Source organism: Rhinolophus hipposideros (genome assembly GCF_964194185.1).
Source record: "Rhinolophus hipposideros genome assembly, chromosome: 20".
Taxonomy (NCBI): Eukaryota; Metazoa; Chordata; class Mammalia; order Chiroptera; family Rhinolophidae; genus Rhinolophus; species Rhinolophus hipposideros.
Genome location: NC_138066.1, coordinates 51,802,593 through 51,819,828, shown reverse-complemented (window position 1 = coordinate 51,819,828; position 17,236 = coordinate 51,802,593). Strand labels below are relative to the sequence as shown.

At 51.0% G+C, this 17,236-nt stretch overlaps 1 protein-coding gene across 3 annotated transcripts in view; it reads right to left on the bottom strand.

Annotated features, from left to right (window-relative positions):
- LOC308489343 (lysosomal alpha-glucosidase) overlaps window positions 1-17,236 on the bottom strand; it is a 52,065-nt gene that overhangs the window by 30,862 nt on the left and 3,967 nt on the right. For all 3 annotated transcript variants that reach the window (XR_013992084.1, XM_081030295.1, XM_081030294.1), the window contains 9 exons: window positions 16,403-16,541; window positions 15,284-15,447; window positions 14,344-14,427; window positions 14,049-14,268; window positions 9,970-10,127; window positions 9,690-9,812; window positions 5,267-5,388; window positions 2,100-2,343; window positions 1,836-2,018 (listed from right to left, as the gene is read on the bottom strand). Coding sequence is in view for 2 of the 3 variants with exons in the window: in XM_081030295.1 (XP_080886421.1) it covers window positions 1,836-2,018; window positions 2,100-2,343; window positions 5,267-5,388; window positions 9,690-9,812; window positions 9,970-10,127; window positions 14,049-14,268; window positions 14,344-14,427; window positions 15,284-15,447; window positions 16,403-16,541 (1,437 nt within the window). In the remaining variant the exon portion in view is untranslated. The remainder of the gene's footprint in view (window positions 1-1,835; window positions 2,019-2,099; window positions 2,344-5,266; window positions 5,389-9,689; window positions 9,813-9,969; window positions 10,128-14,048; window positions 14,269-14,343; window positions 14,428-15,283; window positions 15,448-16,402; window positions 16,542-17,236) is intronic.

Below are 17,236 nucleotides of genomic sequence, written 5' to 3'. Positions count from 1 at the left end.
CCCACTTCCCAGAGAGCACACCAGCGGGGCTCTCCCAGTGTCAGTCAGGGTGTCCCAAGGAGATCCACTTCTGTGCAGCCTTGGTTCCAGCCCCATGTCCCCCACTTCCTTGGCACAACCAGGCTAAGAGCCAGCTGCTCTCCTCCCCGGTGTGGGAAGGGTGAGGCGGCCACAGGTGGCCACCAGGTAGACAGCGGCCCTGCCCTCCTGGGTGGACAGGTGAGCCCAACCAGCTGGGCCTCCTTCTGACCAGTACCCACCATGACAACAATGGTGATGGTTGACATTTAGGGAGCATTGCCTCTGGTCCTCCCCAGACATTTTGCTCAAATTTTAACAAACGCTTATATCTAATCCTCCGACACCTACGAGGTGTCTCGCATCAGGGGAGAGAGTGAAGGCAGAGGCCCAGGGTCACACAGGCGCAGGGCCCTTAACCACTATGACATCTCCACCTAAGGCTCCCCCCCTACTCCTCAGAAGGGCCTGGGTTGGAGTCACAGGTGGAACCCCCTGGTGGGGCTGAAAAGCAAGGGAATACATTCACGTGGCTGCTACGTGAATCCAGAAGGTTGGATGGGACCCGCCTCACCTCCTGAGACCTAGAGAGGCCTGGGGGGAGGCCCTCCGCTGGGAGGGTCCCTGCCTGGTGCAGGTTGTGGTGGCCTCTGTGGGGTCCTCGAAGGGGACCGCCGAGGCAGGGGACTCCAGTGGGGTCACAGTACTGGGGGAAGAGGCAAAGGAGAAACAATTTACGTAATGAATTGCTTTTCCAAGGACACAGACACTCCGGACCATAGCACAGAGTGAAGAAAGACCCCTGGGAGAGCAAAAGAGAGCTCCTGGAGGGGGGGTGGTTCCCAGGCCAGGAAGGGCACATGCCACCCCAGGACCTCCAGCACAAGCCTTGGAGAGGTAGAGGCTCGAGCAGCTCTATAATCCGTTTAAAAGGCTCCTGGCATTGGACCCGGGTTTCTCTCCAGGAACCCCTGCTCAGATGGGTGAACAAGGACTTATGGGCGAGCAGGTGCAGTGCTGAGTTGTTTCCAACGTTTTAGACCTAGAAACAACCCAAGGTGTCTAACCAGAGAATTGTTAGCAAAATACATACATTCGTATGATGAAATGCAGTGCAGAAAGAAAAATGTAGGTTTTTAAAGAATACTTAAGGAAAATGTTATGTTGAATAGAATATGGTCAATAACGTAAAATAACCACCACACACTTAGTGAGAAATTCGACTCCTGTACTTATCGTGTGTGTACTTGCTATGTCATATTTCAGTAAAATTAATGAAAAATGGATCAGCGGGACTTAAAAACTGATATATAATGAGTCCTAGGTTATCTAAAGTGGGTGTTTGTGTGTGTGCTTATGTATGTGTGTGTTTGCACAAATATGTGCATGTGTGTATGTTTGCATGTATGAGAGTGCATGTGTGTTTGCTCATGTGGGCATGGGGTATGGTATGTATATGCCGTGTTTCTATGTGTTTTTGCATGTCTGCATTTATTTGGCTGTATGTGTAAGTATGAGCGTGTGTGCTTAGCAATATTTCCAGAAGGAAACACACCAACATTTTAGAAGAGATTATCTCTGGGGTGTGGGAGTACGGCTGCCTTATTTTTCCCTCGTTATGCCTTTCTGCATTTCCAGGGTTTCTAGAATAAAATGCATTGCTTTTACTACTGGAAACAATGCAAAGGGATGTGTTAGGCCCTCTGCTCACACTGACTCCGCTGCATGTGGTCTGTTGGGTCCACGAACCGCCTCCCCGTTCCCACTGTCCCCAAGAGCGCCCTCCCTCTCAGCTGCAGTGGGAGGAGGTGGCGTACCACGTTGGTCTTTTCCTTCTGGCGCTTCAGGATGAGTTGATGAAAGTACTTGGTCATCTTGTTGGAGGTCATGTGCTCCTGCAGCTTCTCCATGATGGAGACGTCCAGGTTCCTCTTCACGTCCAGCTCTTCCCGGATGGTCTGATGGACGGTCTGCAATCTGCCCATGGTCATCGTGTATTCCTGGAAAGGAAGTGTCACGGGGTGGGTGCCGTTATGGGGGCCGTGGAGGCATGCCCTGCCAGGTGGGGGGAACGGCCGTACCGCGTTGGTCTTGACCAGAGCGTCCTCTGTGTCCTTCAGGGTGAGGCTGTACGTGTTGAACTCGCTCTGTAGGGCCTCCTCCTTGCTCAGGCACTGCGTGGTCAGTTTCTGCATCAGGCTGGCTTCCGTCTCCGCCCGGTTCAGGATACTCGCCAGCTTCTCGTTCTTTTCTTCCTCCTTCATGATAGATTTTTTATAGGCTTCGATTTCCCCATCGATGGACTTGAGCTGATGCTGGCATTCGCTGCCGAAATTGAGAGAGGAAAGCCAAGACATCAGGACCCCAGGGCACATGGCGGAACCTTCGGGGTGGAAGCTCACCAAATGGAGAGAAATAAGCTAGGAAACTGACTCTTTTAATAGTCTTGACTACTATTTCCTAATAGAGTAACACAAAGACTGTGTTTCCCTAAAAATAAGACCTAGCTGGAACGTAAGTCCTAGCATGATTTTTAATAAGACACTCCCTGAAAATAAGCCCTAATGCGTCTTTTGGAGCAAAACTTAATAGAAGACCCCGTCTTATTTTCGGGGAAACCCGGTATTACCCATTTCAAGTCCAAGCCTAAGACTCTGTTAAGATTATGATTATGGGAGGAGGAAGGGGACCCAAACTGGAAACATGCGAAATGTCCGAAATGTCCGTTACTTGGTTGAAGAGATAAATGAATGGGTTTTGATGTATCCATCTGATGGATACCGCACAATAAGAATAAGAAGAAACAAATAATGTTTCTTTTCTGGGGATGACTCTCAAAAACATGATGCTATTTGAAAGAAGCCAGACAAGAAAAGCTGTATGATTCCAATTCTAGGGCATTCTGGAAATGGCAAACTACAAGGGCAGAAAACCCATCAGTTTTGCTGGGAGTGGGGGATGGGGCGAGGTACTGGCTTGGGGAGACGGGGATATCTGATATCTTGAGTGTGTGGGGGTTACCTGCCCATGTCCATTCGCCATAGCCCACAGAACTGGGCTCTGAAAACATAACCAATTTGTACATAAATTATCCTCCTTAAACCCGACTTAAAAAAGTTACTCGCTTTCTTTTTTAGGAAGTAACAGCCTTAAGAATGTCTAAAATTTAACAATAAAAATAAGACGTCTGATTTAAAAAGATACAGTTACAAGCTGTGGGACAGAAGTCTGAACTCTCCGTAAGACAAGTGCCCCAGATGCTAATAAATTGTCATTGTCACAAAAGGAGGACAGTGGTATTTTAAAGTCCTTTTCTCAGTTTTTCAAATTTCCTGTAATGAGTTCACTTATCCTTGACAAAAATTATTTTTAAAAAAACACCCAAAACCAAAAAACAAACCACATTTTAAAAACTTCCTTGATTAGTAGATACCGATAGAAAATAAAGGAAACAAAAAGCAATGGAATCAGGATTATGTCTCATTTGAAGATGCAGAGGGGAACCTGCTGCGGGATCTCACAGCTCCTAGACTACCAGCCCTGAGCCGTCTGCCCCTTGAATTTCCTGTCGCAAGTAAGACACAGGCAGGGAACAGGGCGCAGGGGGGCCCTTGGGGCCCTATCCCTGAGGGAGTGTAAATTCCAAGGAAGGTACACGCCCCCGTCCCCAACTTAAGCACAGCACAGTCTTTGTTTTCTGGCTTGTTTCAAGAAGTTTCGCGTGGAAATGACCCGTTTCCTTCGAATGTATGACTTTCCGTGATGACTGCAGCCTCCATCAGGATTATTCACCTGTGGCTGGGACCCACTTCTGATGCGACTTTGTCACTGACATTGTGAAGATTCCACGGGTAGCCGGGTCCAGATTAAAGGAAGTGCCCGCCAGCCCCAGGGAGCCCAGTGGATTGATGGTCACTAGCATCTCCCTGAGTGGGACACAGTGTGTCGTTAGAGCAGTCCCACGGGCCTCTGTCTGGGGACACATACTAATGGGGTGCTCTCTGTAGGACTAGCCAGAGGGAGAAGGCGAGGAGGCAGGCTGAGGAGCGGACGCTCCGGGTCAAGTCCTGGAGGCATGGGAGCATAGGACAATGGGGAGGGCCAGGGAAGTGGCACCTGAACCCCGGGGTCTCTGTGGGGGAGGAGGCCTCAGCCAGCTGCCCTGGAATGGGAACACAGGGCAGGGCGAAGCCCAGGGTCCAGCCTGCAGCCTGAAGCCCGCCCTGGTTCCCCTACCTGCATATTTAAAGGGCCAGCAGATTTTCCTGGATAATTCCACAGCTCTGCCTGTGCTCTTGGACTGCTGACTCCGGGAAGTGAAGAAAATGAGTATTTCTAATCCAGCAGTATTCATGTAAAGATGTCTTGTTTCAAAAACAACCATATATGCATGTACCGGTGTGTGTGTGTGTCTATGTGTGTGTGTGGTCACAGGACCAAGAGAAAAAGCATCTCCTGGTTGTAGGACTGACTACGGGAAACCAAGCTCAGGAACTGATAATATCAACTCATTCCCTGCTCTCTGCCAGCCTCTGTGCTGGCGCCAGAAGTGGCACCAAGTTAAAGCTAAGCAAGTGAGGGACATGACATGGGTTATCACATCTGGGTGCCCATTACCCTAAGTGGTTGGGGAATTAGGCAGCACCATGACTGGAGGTGCACTGTCTCCAACACACAGCACAAGCCACACGACCCCCCTTGCTAGAAGTGACAGAGGGGGACACGAAAAGGGGGCATCTTCCTCTTTCCTCTTGGGGAGATTAAACAGGATTTCGGTTGGAACGTAGCTCTCTCGGCAGAACAATCGTGAAGGCATGGAGTTTCGCACACAGGTGGAGACTGAATCAAAGGGACGCCTTATCTCCCAAAGATAAACACCTCTTCTCTTTCCCACTCTCTGTTTCTCCTTAATCCGCCCAGGAAATCTGAGCATGAAAGCTGGCGGCCCCCAGGTACCACGGAAAATTTGAAAGGACTTATGACACACTGAGATCTTGCCAAACAATAAGGGAGCTTTCAGGGCGGAAGCGGGGCTACAGGGCTGCAGGTGCCCCCTTTGTCCCAGGCCTGTTCACCTGGGAGGAGGTGGGAGCGTAGCAGCCCATGCCCCCGCTCCCCCACGTTCCCATGCACCTCGAAGTGCATGCTGCTCAGTGAGCCCATGTCACCTGGTGCCCTAAGCCCCTGCCCCCCCCCCCACCGTGGCCCCTCAGCGCGGCAGTGAGAGGCCCCCCCGGCGAGGCCGTACCTGAGTGCCTCCTGGATGGTCCTGTAAGCCTCGTCACGACGCTTCATGCTCACCAGGCTGACGGCCCACTGTTGCAGGATATGCGTCTTCTCCACGTTAATGGTGTCTATTTCCAGGTAGGCCTGCAGTGGGGAGGCGCGGTTACGTGACGCTGGCCTTATTTCGTTACGCTCAAAGCCCCAAAAAGAAGGCCTGAGCCCTGACCTTCCTGAACCCTCTGGCTTCCCTGTGTCACCCTTGCTTTTCTTTCTCATACACCAGCAAAAGGACAAACATGAAATTAAACACAGCTCTAAAGACTCTCTGAACCCCCATCTGAGTCCTTCCTTAGGGTCCTGTGGGTTTGGTGCCAGGAGGACGAGGTGGTGGGCTGACATTGACGGACACCTGTCCACGCGAGACCAACTCAAGGGTGGATTACAATGACTCCCATCCACAGACTGGACTTTCAGGTCACACAGGATGGGCACAGCCGTGGAGCCTGACACCCCGCCTGTAAGGAGCCCACGCTGGCCAGGGGAGGTGTTTGTCTTGAGAATGACAGGTGGCTGGATGTGAGCGTCCGGTCAGGACAAGTGAAGCCTCCCTAGTCTAGGGAGGAAGCAGAACTGGATGGGCAGGGGGGTGGGCGGACACCATGTACCAGAAGTGGGGATGGGATAACCTGAGGCTGGATGTCACAGAACAGCACGTGGACAGTGGGGACAGGCCAAGATGAGGGCCTGGACCCATGTGGGCGAGGGGCTTGAAATCAGCCAGAGGGCTCAGGAATTTACTCCAAGGGTAAGAAGGGGAGTTCACTTATGCTTGGGGTGCAAGGGTTAAGAGCTGGCGCTTGGAGTACAGCTGCCTGGGCTCAGAGCTCAGCGTGCAGGCAGGTGACCTGGCCTGTGACACATCGCAGCTGTGACATGGGTACAGTAACAGAGTCCACTTCCTGGGACTGTCCAATCAAAAGATCCAATGCCTGTATGCCCAGCACATTCTCAGCTCGATCACAGTTGCTGTTTGAGTGCAACTCCGAACATCCTGATGGAATCATTGCACCATGGGCAGCCGGCATTGTGGTGAATTCTGGGAGGCGGCAGGGAACCAAGTGCGGGCTCGAGGGAGCCCCTCCTTAGGTCACGAGCGTCTTCATGTAGCCCCAGCAGCACCTGCTCTGTGATACTCCAGACAGGCCTGGTGAATGCTGGGGAAGTCAGCGTGGCCTCAGACACCCACGGGGACAAGGGCAGTGCTGGGCGTGACAGGGGGCTTCACTCCTGGGGGTACCACTTTCATTTGTGAGGGATTTTAGAAAATCATCTATCCGTTATTGTAGCACAAAATGGTATGAATTAACTACGGTTGGTGAGACATTTCCGTATTTGGGTGAGTTATCGACCGAGGACTCTGCTGTGGGCCAGGGAGCAGGGGTGCACTGCCCAAAGCTGCCCAGACCAGGCAGCAGGCACCGAACCCCGCTGGGCCCCGTCCCCTGGGGCTCCCCATGGCTGCCGGGCAAGCAGCTGACCACGGTGCAAGCTGAGAGGCAGACTCCTCGGCTGAATTCAGTCTTTCAATATTTTCAACCCCCTATTATTTTTTAAATAAGTGCTTATCTATGCAAATTAGTACATGTAACTAAGCAAAAAGAAAATAGAATTACCAATAATCCCACTAGAGTTTACTATTTCTAATACCCTGGTGCTGTCTTCCTGTGTGTGTGTGTGTGTAATCTTATATATTCTTTGGTAACGTAATATTCAAAATCAGCAAATTGTGATGAGGTTTTTCCATGTCAGCAAATACTTACAGCTGACCCGTGAACAACGCGAGGCTGAGCCCCAGTGCAGTCAGAATATCTGCATATAACTTGTGACTCCCCCCAAATGTCACTATGGATAGCTTCTGTCACCTGGAAGGATGCTGTCATGCAGGGAGTCACGCAGGGTCTCTGGTCCCGGTCCCGGTCCCACTCCCGTAAGAACGCAGGATATGGTGAGGCCAAAAAGGAACACCCACGGAGCCACGGATAGGGGGTCACACCACTATATTCTCACTGGCGGCTGGGTTGGAGACACAGGAAGCAGGAGCCACATGATCCGCAACCTGCCGTCCACTTCTCTCTGCCAACCAACCTCACTTGCTAGCTGCAATCCGCTGTGCTGACTGCAATCCGCTCTTGCCAGCTCAGCCACCATCTTCTTGCGAGCTCCCATTTTCTGCTAGCATAGCCACGGCAGTTATATTAGTGGCCAATGGCTCACTGGTTACAGCTGACGGCCAACTAGCCACAGCTGATGGCCATCCAATCACAGTTGATGGCCATTTACTACCTGAGCCAGCACCTTTCCACGTGAGGCCGAGAGCCTGGAAACTGCACTCCTGGCCCTGTCCCCACAGACTCCTTACTTATAACATAACTAGTCCATTAACACAAACTTTGTATGTTATATGTCTAATATACTGTATTCTCACCATAAAGAAAGCTAAAGAAAATGTTATTAAGAACATCAAAAGGAAACACATGTACCGTATTTACTGAAAAAAACCCACACATAAGTGGCCCCGCGCAGTTCAGACCCGTGTTGTTCCAGGGTAGCTGTATGTCGTTGGTGGGATGGTCTCCCACGGCACGGACAGGTCAAAACATGTCTAACCAGTGCCCTCTCCTTGCTATACACACAACAGTGTGGCCCAGTCAATCTATTCATTTTATTTGTGGGGGTTTTTAATGTACAGAATTTTTACTTGCGTGCATCTCTGGTAGTTTTCTTGGCATGAAGTCCAAGTAGTGATATTTTGGGAGTAGGTGGGGGATTTCTTTCCCAATACGTAAGGCAACATTGTCCTTGAATGAAGAACCCATAAGGACTGATGCGCATTTTCACCACCATGTGGGAGGCCCATCCCCCCTGCTTTCGTTTTTCCCAGCCTAGGGGGAGAACTCCCTGCCCCATCCTTTTCTATCAGCGACCCTCATTTGTGCATTCATGAAAGTCTGATGTGCTTGCCATAGGCCGTGCACTACTCAGGGCAAAACGCACACCGCGTGGGGGCCCTGCCCTGGTGGGGACATGCCCAACAGAGAGAAGCCATGCACGGAAAGAAGTAATGAAAGAAATCTGTACAGGACGGTGTAATAGAAACGTGCGCAGGTATTTCTGACTGATTTTTCAAAATCTCTTCCCTCCACAAACTTACTCAGAGCTGGAAGCCTATCTCTTCTGTGTCCTGTCGTTTTGCTTTGTGGGTAGCGTCCCATACCCACAGAACTTATGTCTACCCTCCTTATCTTTTTCCTCTAAAGTGTTTGCTCTCTGTGTTATGCTTACTGAGGCCTTTCCCACCCAGGATTTTATAAATATTTTCTTCTGGTATATTTCCCCTATTTAAATCCTTGACCCCTTCTAGCATTTGTTTTATGTCTGGTATGAGGAAAAGATTTAATTTCCCCCGAACGTTTAACCAAATGTCCCCACACCAGTGGGTGCATAAATCACTTGATCTCCATAATTTATAACCTACTGTATTTTTATATAAACATTTGCTTGCTTTTGGGCTCTCTCACGGGCTCCCATGGCCAACCATCTGTCCCTGACCACCAGTAAACACATTAAATATTGGTAGGGCAATGTATCTGGCAGGGCAATACTAGGGTGACCCACCATCCTGGTTCATCCAAGATTCTCTGGTTTTAGCACAGAAAGTCCCACATCTCAGGAAACTGCTCAATTTGGGGCAAACTGGGACCATTGGTCACCCTTCATGAACCTCCCCTTCCAACACAAGCTGTGACTGGTCCTCTGAATTTCTTTTTCAGCTAAACTTAAGAATCGCTTGGCTAACTAACAAGTGGCAGCTTATTTTTTTCTGAGGTTCTGATCGGAACATGTTCTACAAGTGTATTTCCAGGTTGGACCCAGGTGTGTGTACATTCGTACCAGTCCTTTTTCTTTTCCTTCAACAGAAGTGGGTTGTTTTCTTCCCGGCATCCCTGCCCACGGGAATGCTGACGGTAATTCACAGACTAAAATATAAAGTCTCAGCAAGTGTGGTGTCTAGCGTTGACCACGACCTTGGTGCTGCCCTGCGACTCCCCCCAGTCCCCACACGGAGCAGGGCTGCGGGCAGCGCGGGAGCCCCGCTGAGTGTCCTTAGAGGGACTTCTGCCCGAAGAGGCCCACTGAGGCTCGGGAACTCCCGGAGGCTCTGCCCAGGACGCTGAACAGAATGTCCGAACTCCTGGGGAGCCTTTCAGTCTCTCCCCAGCTGTAGGAGGAATAAATACACCGGCCATCAGCCAGCCGTACCGACCTCGTCCCGCGTGGGTCAGCCAGGCGCTAGGGGTGCTGGCGAAGACGCCCCGCTGTGCGGGGAGCCTCCGGGCCGATTGGGGTCCGTGGCTCGCGGGTGCTGGGACGCGCCCCGCTCTTACCTCGCTCACGGCTTTCCTGAGGGTCCGGGTGTCCTCCGCCTGGGCGCGGGACTGAGCCTCAAACAGAGCCATTTGCTCTTCCAGGTGGTTGGCTCGGGTGGTGAGCTGGTCCACGTGCAGGTCCTGGGGAAGGGACCACAGGTCGGCACCTCCCAGGTGGGCGCCCCGGGGAGAGGGGGGCAGGGCCGCTCCCGGCTGCGTGTTTCCGCAGGAGGCCAGGCGCCTTCGCCAGAATCCGGGGCGCGGGAAGAGGCCGGCACGCGTGGCCGTGGCCGAGTACCTGCTTCTTCTTCTCCACCTCCGCCCGCGACCGCTCCGCTTCTGACTTCTTCACGACCTGCTTCATCACGCGGATGTCGCCTCGCACGTCCTCCTCGATGTTCTGCATGTAGAAGACGTGCACAGCCAGCTTCTCCATCTCCGTTTGCAGAGCGGCCACTGGGGAGGAAGCGGGGGCCGGTCCAGCATCGCACGCCCGACGAGGGCAGCGCCGTTGCTGCCCTCACCATCGCAGGCGACACCGGGGAGCTGCTTTGAACCGACGGAGACCAGGCTTTGCCCTCAAAGGCCTTACAAGCTAATGTGGGGGACAAAAGCCTATGTCACCTGCGCGCACCCAGCAGGGTCAGCCGCTCCGCTGCAGGCTGGACGTCCCGGCGGCGCCCAGGGACTCGAGTCTCAGCTCACCCGGCCCGTGGTCATTCTGCTGATTCCTTACCAGGTGGAGGTTGGCCGTCTGAGGTGGGGTCCTAACCCCCTAGGAGGAAACTAGCCTCAGGGTGGGCTGAGCCCCACTGAACCCCCGCCCCCCCACAGAAACAGCCACGTGGGTCGTGGGCCCGAAGGACAGAGGCCTTCCCCCGGGTGGGCCAGCAGTGTTAAGACCAGTTGCCCTCTTCCTTCTCGGAATTGCCTTCCCATATCAACGGCTGTTTTTCTCCTGGGATACTGGTCTTTTACTAATTGGCTCCTAAGAGTTTTTTTTTTTTTTTTTAATTTTGTTTAATTTTGCCTTATGTTCAGGGGATGTCATCCTGAAAAATCTTCTAGGGCTTATTTTCCACTTAGGTCTTATTTTCGGGGAAACACGGTACTGTGTTTTGATGCCTGATGACAATTTTCCTTCAGTAGCCTTCCTTTCCCCAAATTTTCTTGGCTATTCTGGTGCATTTAGTCTCCGAAGTGAACTTTAAAGTCAATGTGTCAAGAATGGAGAGCTTTTTATGTGTGGTTATGGAATAACCTCCAGTACACACTGACAAGTGAAAAACAGGCAAGGAACAGAGCAGCAGGTATAATAAGCAGCTACTTGTGTAAAAAAATAGAGGGAGAGTATACGAGTACCCTTGTAACTTTGCTTTCATGTGCAAAAGTATCTTTAAAAAAATACACAAGAACCAATAATATGAGTGCCTCTGGGGGAGGAGAGGTCAGGAGGCTTTTCACTCCAGAGTGCTTCAATTTTGAATTATTACTTCTTGAAAATAAGTAAGTAACTATGTTAAATAAATTTAAGTTCACCCAAAACATCCCATTGTGGATTTTAACTGGAGCTGCACTGAACTTAATTCAGAGAGAAATGACATTTTTATGTGATTCTACTGTCCAGTAACATGGTCGATCCATTTTCTGTTTTATGTTCTTTAGTGAAATTGTATTGTTTTTTTTCAGACAGGCTCACACGCTTCCTGTTAGGTTTATTCCTGAGTCTTTTGTGCTTGTTATCGCTATTCTGGATGAGGTTTTTACAAAATTGTCATTCCTAACTGGGTATCACCAGTAGGGAAGAAAACTATGTTTGTTGTTTTGTCCACCGGTGTGGTCCCCCATGAGTCATTACATCTGAAGATGTGTCTTTTTTGAATTCATGCAAACCCGGTATTCGGCTACTTTACTGATTTCTTACTGTTTCCATTCACTCGTTTTCATCAGTAATCTTGAATCTTCTAGGTGAACAACCGTGTTATTGGTAGAGAATGAGAATTTCATCATTACATTTCTCGCATTGCAAAAATTCCCCGTTTTTCTTGCTGGAGCCTCCAAAACGACGCCAGCAGTGGTGCTGGAAGGTACCCTCACCTCTCCTGGTTTTAACTGTAATTTCTCCAATGCTTCCCACTGAGTTAAGCCTCCTTGTCAGTTCCTGGTAAATACTTATACAGAACTTTCCTTCTATCCCAGTTTAGGATGGGCAATGAGATCTAGCAAACACCATGTGGCATCCATCCCGAAAATATTTTTTCTCTCTCCTTCAACTGACGGATATAATGCATTGAATTAGTAGGTTTCCTAATTTCAAATTATCCCGGAAGGAAGAAGCCCTTCGTGACTAAGGGGTATTTTTCTTGTACTATGTGGCCGAACTTAATCTTTTGTTGCTGAACAAATATTTAATATTTGCTAATATTTTATTTAGAATTTTTGTACCTCGTAAGTTGGACCGCTTTTTAGTTTTCTGTTTTTGTACGTTGCCAGCTTTTGCAGTAAAGATTACATTAAGCTAGGTGAAATAAGCCTGGGAAACATCTCCCAAATTTTCCACCCCTGAAGGGTGAAATAACATAGGAAGTGTCTGGTTTTCTCCTGCCTATAAGCCCGTGGCACTTTTCCCCCTTTACCTTTGGAATTTAAAAGCGTCACCAGCTATGTCTAGACATGTTTGTTTTTTTCTCCCACCTGTGTCCCCGCCATGATCTTTACATCTGAAGATGTCTTTGTTGAACTCATGCAAATGTTTTCCTCTGATGTCATTGGTTAATACCTCTAATCCCCTGGAATTTCTATCTTATGGATATTGATCTTCCGACATCTGCCAACCATGTCTTTTAGCTCTTTCTCAAAAGGTTCATCACTTGGGGTATTTGCTCTGAATTCTGGGGAGAATTCCTCAAACTGTCCTTTTAATTTACAAGTTCAGTTTTCAGCAATTGTGATTTGAATATGTAGTGCCTTTTTCTCCAATGATGATTTTTAAATCCCAAGTATCCTTTTCCCCAAGACTTTGCTCTCATTTGACAGGTGAGCTGTCCTCTAAGGTCCCATGCAGAATACCAACTGGTATACTGCTGTTCTGTTTTCCAAGTCTGGTCTGTTTGTGGAGGGGTCTGCTGCGTCTGACCAGCCCTGTCTTCTCTCGTGTCTGGGCACTGCCGCTGATGACTCACAGGTTGATGAGAAGGTTCAATGACTGGTGGGCTTCACCTCCCTCGCAGGTGAGGTGGGCAACTATGGACATTCTCTAGTGGCAATGCCCCATGTTGCATGCACCAAAGGGACAGTGTAGTGGTACCCTCATCAATGGGCGGGGTGGGGACCCTCACCCGAATGCGTTAGTGCTGGGAAATGAGAAAGGGTGCTGCTGGGTGGAATTCTTGCTTGGTCCAACAGCTTCTGTTCCTGCCCTCTGCCAACCTCCACGAAGAACTTTCCAGAAGCCCGTCCACACTCTGAGCCTCGGCTGAGGGGCACGGTGGCCACACACTGCTCGTGTGTAGAGGGGTGGGGGCTGGGGCGGGAGGGGGGTGTTCTGTGTCCTCTTTCAGGCTGCTCTAAATTCTAGTTCATCTGGAGGACGCAGCATGTTACAATTAGCATGAATATTGTGTTCTCTTTTTGGTACTTCCTGGTGATTTGGTGGCAACCAGGAAGGGGTGCTTGATAAGTGAGCATCTGCCCAGGTTCTTTCAATCCGGAAACCTCTCCTGCAGTTCTCAGGGTCTGAACTCTTTTTTCCGGCCACAGCTGGGACATACGTGGCATTCAGTTTTCCTCTGTATTCTTTTAGGTTATTTCCCCCATTCTAATAGTAATACAGAGTTGATAAAGAAAGTTGGAAACATAAAAAAAGTACCAAGACTAAAATAATCCGCAAAGGCTTAAGGAAGCCACTGTCCACTGTGACTTATGTCCCCTACCTCCCATGTTAGCAGTGACAGTGCATGTACGAGTCACAGCCCTACTGTCTCATCTGGTCCAAAGGCCGTGGGTTCCTCCTAAATCAGCCACTGAATCCCAGCTATGGGTCCCCGGCTTATTCAAGCCCTTTCACCTCGGACTGGCGTCACCTAAACGTTCCCACCTGTTTACACCCTGCCCATTCCTGTTCTGCGAGCCCCTTGGGACATGTCCACCCCGGAACCTCTGCAACCCACCAGCCTCTTCTGTTTTTGACCCTGTGTACCCCGACTGTGGGCCCTCCGGCGTTGGCGGCTTGCCTCAGGAGGTGCCTTTTTGGACATGCACGCCTTCCCTCACTGAAAAGGCTGGGAACCGCTGTGGGCCGCTCACACCTTGCTTTTCTCATTGCCCTGTGCCCGTGCCGTAGCACGCAGGGACCCGGCGGGACACTGAGACGCTTACGTGTTTTGCGCTCCTTGTTGGCGGCCTCGCAGGTCTTGGTGTAGAGCCAGCGCGCGCCCTGCAGCTCCTGCTCCTTCTGCCGCCGCGCGCACGCAGTGATCGCGTGGCAGTCCTGGTTCTTCTCGAGCTGCATCTGCAGGCGGACCAGCTGCTGTTGGACCCCGTAGAGTTCCACCCCCAGTTCCTGCCGCTGGACTCGGATTTGCTTGGTGGACACCTCCTGCAGCACACAGAGAAGCTGGGTCAGGGGCATGAGGGCACAGGCCGGCCGGAAGGCTGGAGGCACGGTACGCACCAGCTCCCGGAGCTCCAGTGTCAGCCTGTCTATCTGTCTGTTGAGATAGTTCTTCAGGGCGGCCTGGAACCTTAGCATCAGGGGCTGAAAGAATGCAAAGCACACCGGTTAGTCTGCTGGCCCATCCCGGACTCAGCCTGTCACCACAGCCCTGGGGGTTGGGGGTGGGGACCGACGGAAATGACTTCCACGCTGGGTGCTCCCCTCTTCCGCCCGGGATTCTTACTCTGGAAGCCACAAACTACAGGCACTAGAGGTCTGGTCCTAGGCGTTGACGACCTGACAGCATGCTTTGGCAAAATGACAGGGCAAGCTGGGGCGCGGGCCCCGGGTTTACTCCAGGAGCCAGAGTGGGTGTCACCAGCGAACGACCACCCAGCCCCTTTCCCAGCGCCACCCCCATCTTCCCGAAGGATGGGAGCACAGGGCTTTCCAAGTGGGTGCAGTCCATGAAGGCTCGCCTTGCCCGCTTGCCAGGGGGCTGGGACAAAGGAGCTCAGGAGCTGGTTGGTTGACTGAGGCAGCGGCTCTCAGCGGGGGTAGTTTTGCCCCCACCCAACACCCAGCAATGTCTGGAGACATCTGGCTGTCCCACTGTGGGAGGGTGAGGTGCTCCTGGCACCTAGTGGTAAAGGCCAAGGCTGCTGCTAAGCGTCCTGGAGTGCCTACGATGCCCCCACCACGGAGAACGGCCCGGCTGAGAAACGCGGACTTTGGGTATAGGAGCCTCCAAAGAGACTTCGCTTTACAGAGCGGCAGGCCAAACCCAAGCAGAGTCACTGTCAGTGACCAGGTGGGATGTGAGCACTGGCATTTGGGGGTGGGGAATGGGCCGTGGAGGCGGAGGGCAGAGAAGGGCCTAAATGGCACGTGCAAGAATGTCTCTAAGTCATTCTTCATCTGTGTGGGGCAAAAGCAGGGCTGGGGAATATTTCCTTACGTGGCCTGGGTCTAAGACCACCAGCTGGGACCCGTCTTCTTCCTCCTCGTCACTCCCCTCAGACTCCGCTCTCTCTGTGGCCCCTTCCTCGGTGGTGCTGAGCTGTTGGATCCTGTCCAGGAAGGAGGGCAGGGAGCCTTCCCTGGGATGGGCGGCGGACTCCTCTGGGGGGGGCAGCAAACATCATTGAGGAGTTAACAGAGTCATCAGGCAAAGCCGGCTTCCAACCTCACACCGCATGATGGGAAAGAGGAAAAGACAGCTCCCAAATGTGTTGGGGTTCACAAGTGCTGGTTACAGTGCCTTCTGTCTGTGAATCTCCTAGTCATCGATTCCACATGTTCCGTGAAAAGGTCACATTTTAAAGGCAGACAAAAAGGAAATACATTTTGTAGATACTTTTTTTTATACATAAATAGCGACTAGAATGGTGGCTTCTTACTGATAGGCTAGATTGATTTTTTTTGTTTAAATGGGAAACAGCTGGTAAGATTAGAAGGCAATGGAATATCAGTGAGGGTCTAGTTTCAGCTTTTCTGTCTGTCTAAGCTGGAGAGGTCCTGCTCTGTGTTGAACGCGTTTATTCGTGTGCTGTCTTCATGCCGCTAAGAATGCTGATGGCATCAGGCACTTGTGTCATGTGCAATAAGAAGTACCCTGATCTGCTTTCCCCTGCACACGACACTGGGACACAGAGGCAGAGTAAAAAGATGAGGCCATGGTGGGAAAGCCTTTGAAACTCAGCAAACAGGCACACCTTCAAGGGTGCTGTCACTGAGCTCCTCTCCGAGGCCAGGACCCCGTGAGAAATGGCAGTCAGGGCTGTGGGCTGGGGTGTCATCGGATCTCAGTCAGGGCCTGGGTCTGCCACTTACTCGGATACGTTACGTAATGACTTTTAGGGTCTTTGTACAATGGAGAACAGTTTCTACCTCGTGGGTTGGTGTAGGGATTAAGTGAGATAAGACAGAGTCAATGCTCCATAAATGTTACCCATAACTGTTAATGATATTTTTACCCTTCAGCTCTTAGCCAAGCAGGAAATGAGGTGACAGGTGGGACATCCTTGGCAGGAAGGGGCTGTGAAGTGGCTTATCCCGTGGCTGGGCTCCAGGGTACCTGGTTCCTGTGCGAAGGGCTCCTCCATGCTCGGGAGCAGCTCAACAAAGGACTTCCTGCTGTCCCCTTGACTCAGTCGGAGGCGGTGGTGTGCCCTCAGAGGAGAAGCCTCCTGATGGAGCACTTCAGAGGATGTTTTCTAGAGAGGGACCAAGCCTGAATCAGTGAGGGCGTCATCAGACCAGAGAAGTTATTCGATTGGATTCATAACGGCGCTCAAAATGCAACATGATTGTTAAAGGAATAGAAAATCGTTTGGATATCATTTGGCTTTCGCAAATGGTCAAAATGGAGATTGTCTACTCCCCACCCGGACAAGGAATCCAGGAGTGGCCTCTGCCTGTCTGGATCTATAGCGAAGTGTAAACGGTGAGGAACGGGGGACAGGCGTGTGTTGGGCGTGGCTTTCTTTCCTGCAAATGCTCGTCTCTGAGAGGATGGTTATGGCTTTGAGCACCCTCTTTACAAAAGCAGACAGGAAAGGCTCAGCACCGGGCAGTGGTCTCCCAAGAGGGCTGTTTCTTCTCTTCTTTCAAACCATTCCACTTCAGGGACATTTGGATCAGAACACCTTTTCCCTCAATAAAAACACTTGGATCCATTTTAGTTTTAAAAAGACTCTTGCACTTATTATTGATGACAATAATTATTGCTGGTGATGAACTGGTGAATATTAGTGACAACAAATGGCCCTGCACAACAACCCGGGGAGGGAGACATCAGTCACTTCTCTTCCCTGTAGGGGAAGTGGCCTCACAGAAGCCAAAGACCTTGCATGAAGTTCGAACAGCTAGCCAAGGGTAGGTTCAAAGTCGGGCTATCTCACCCCCCAGC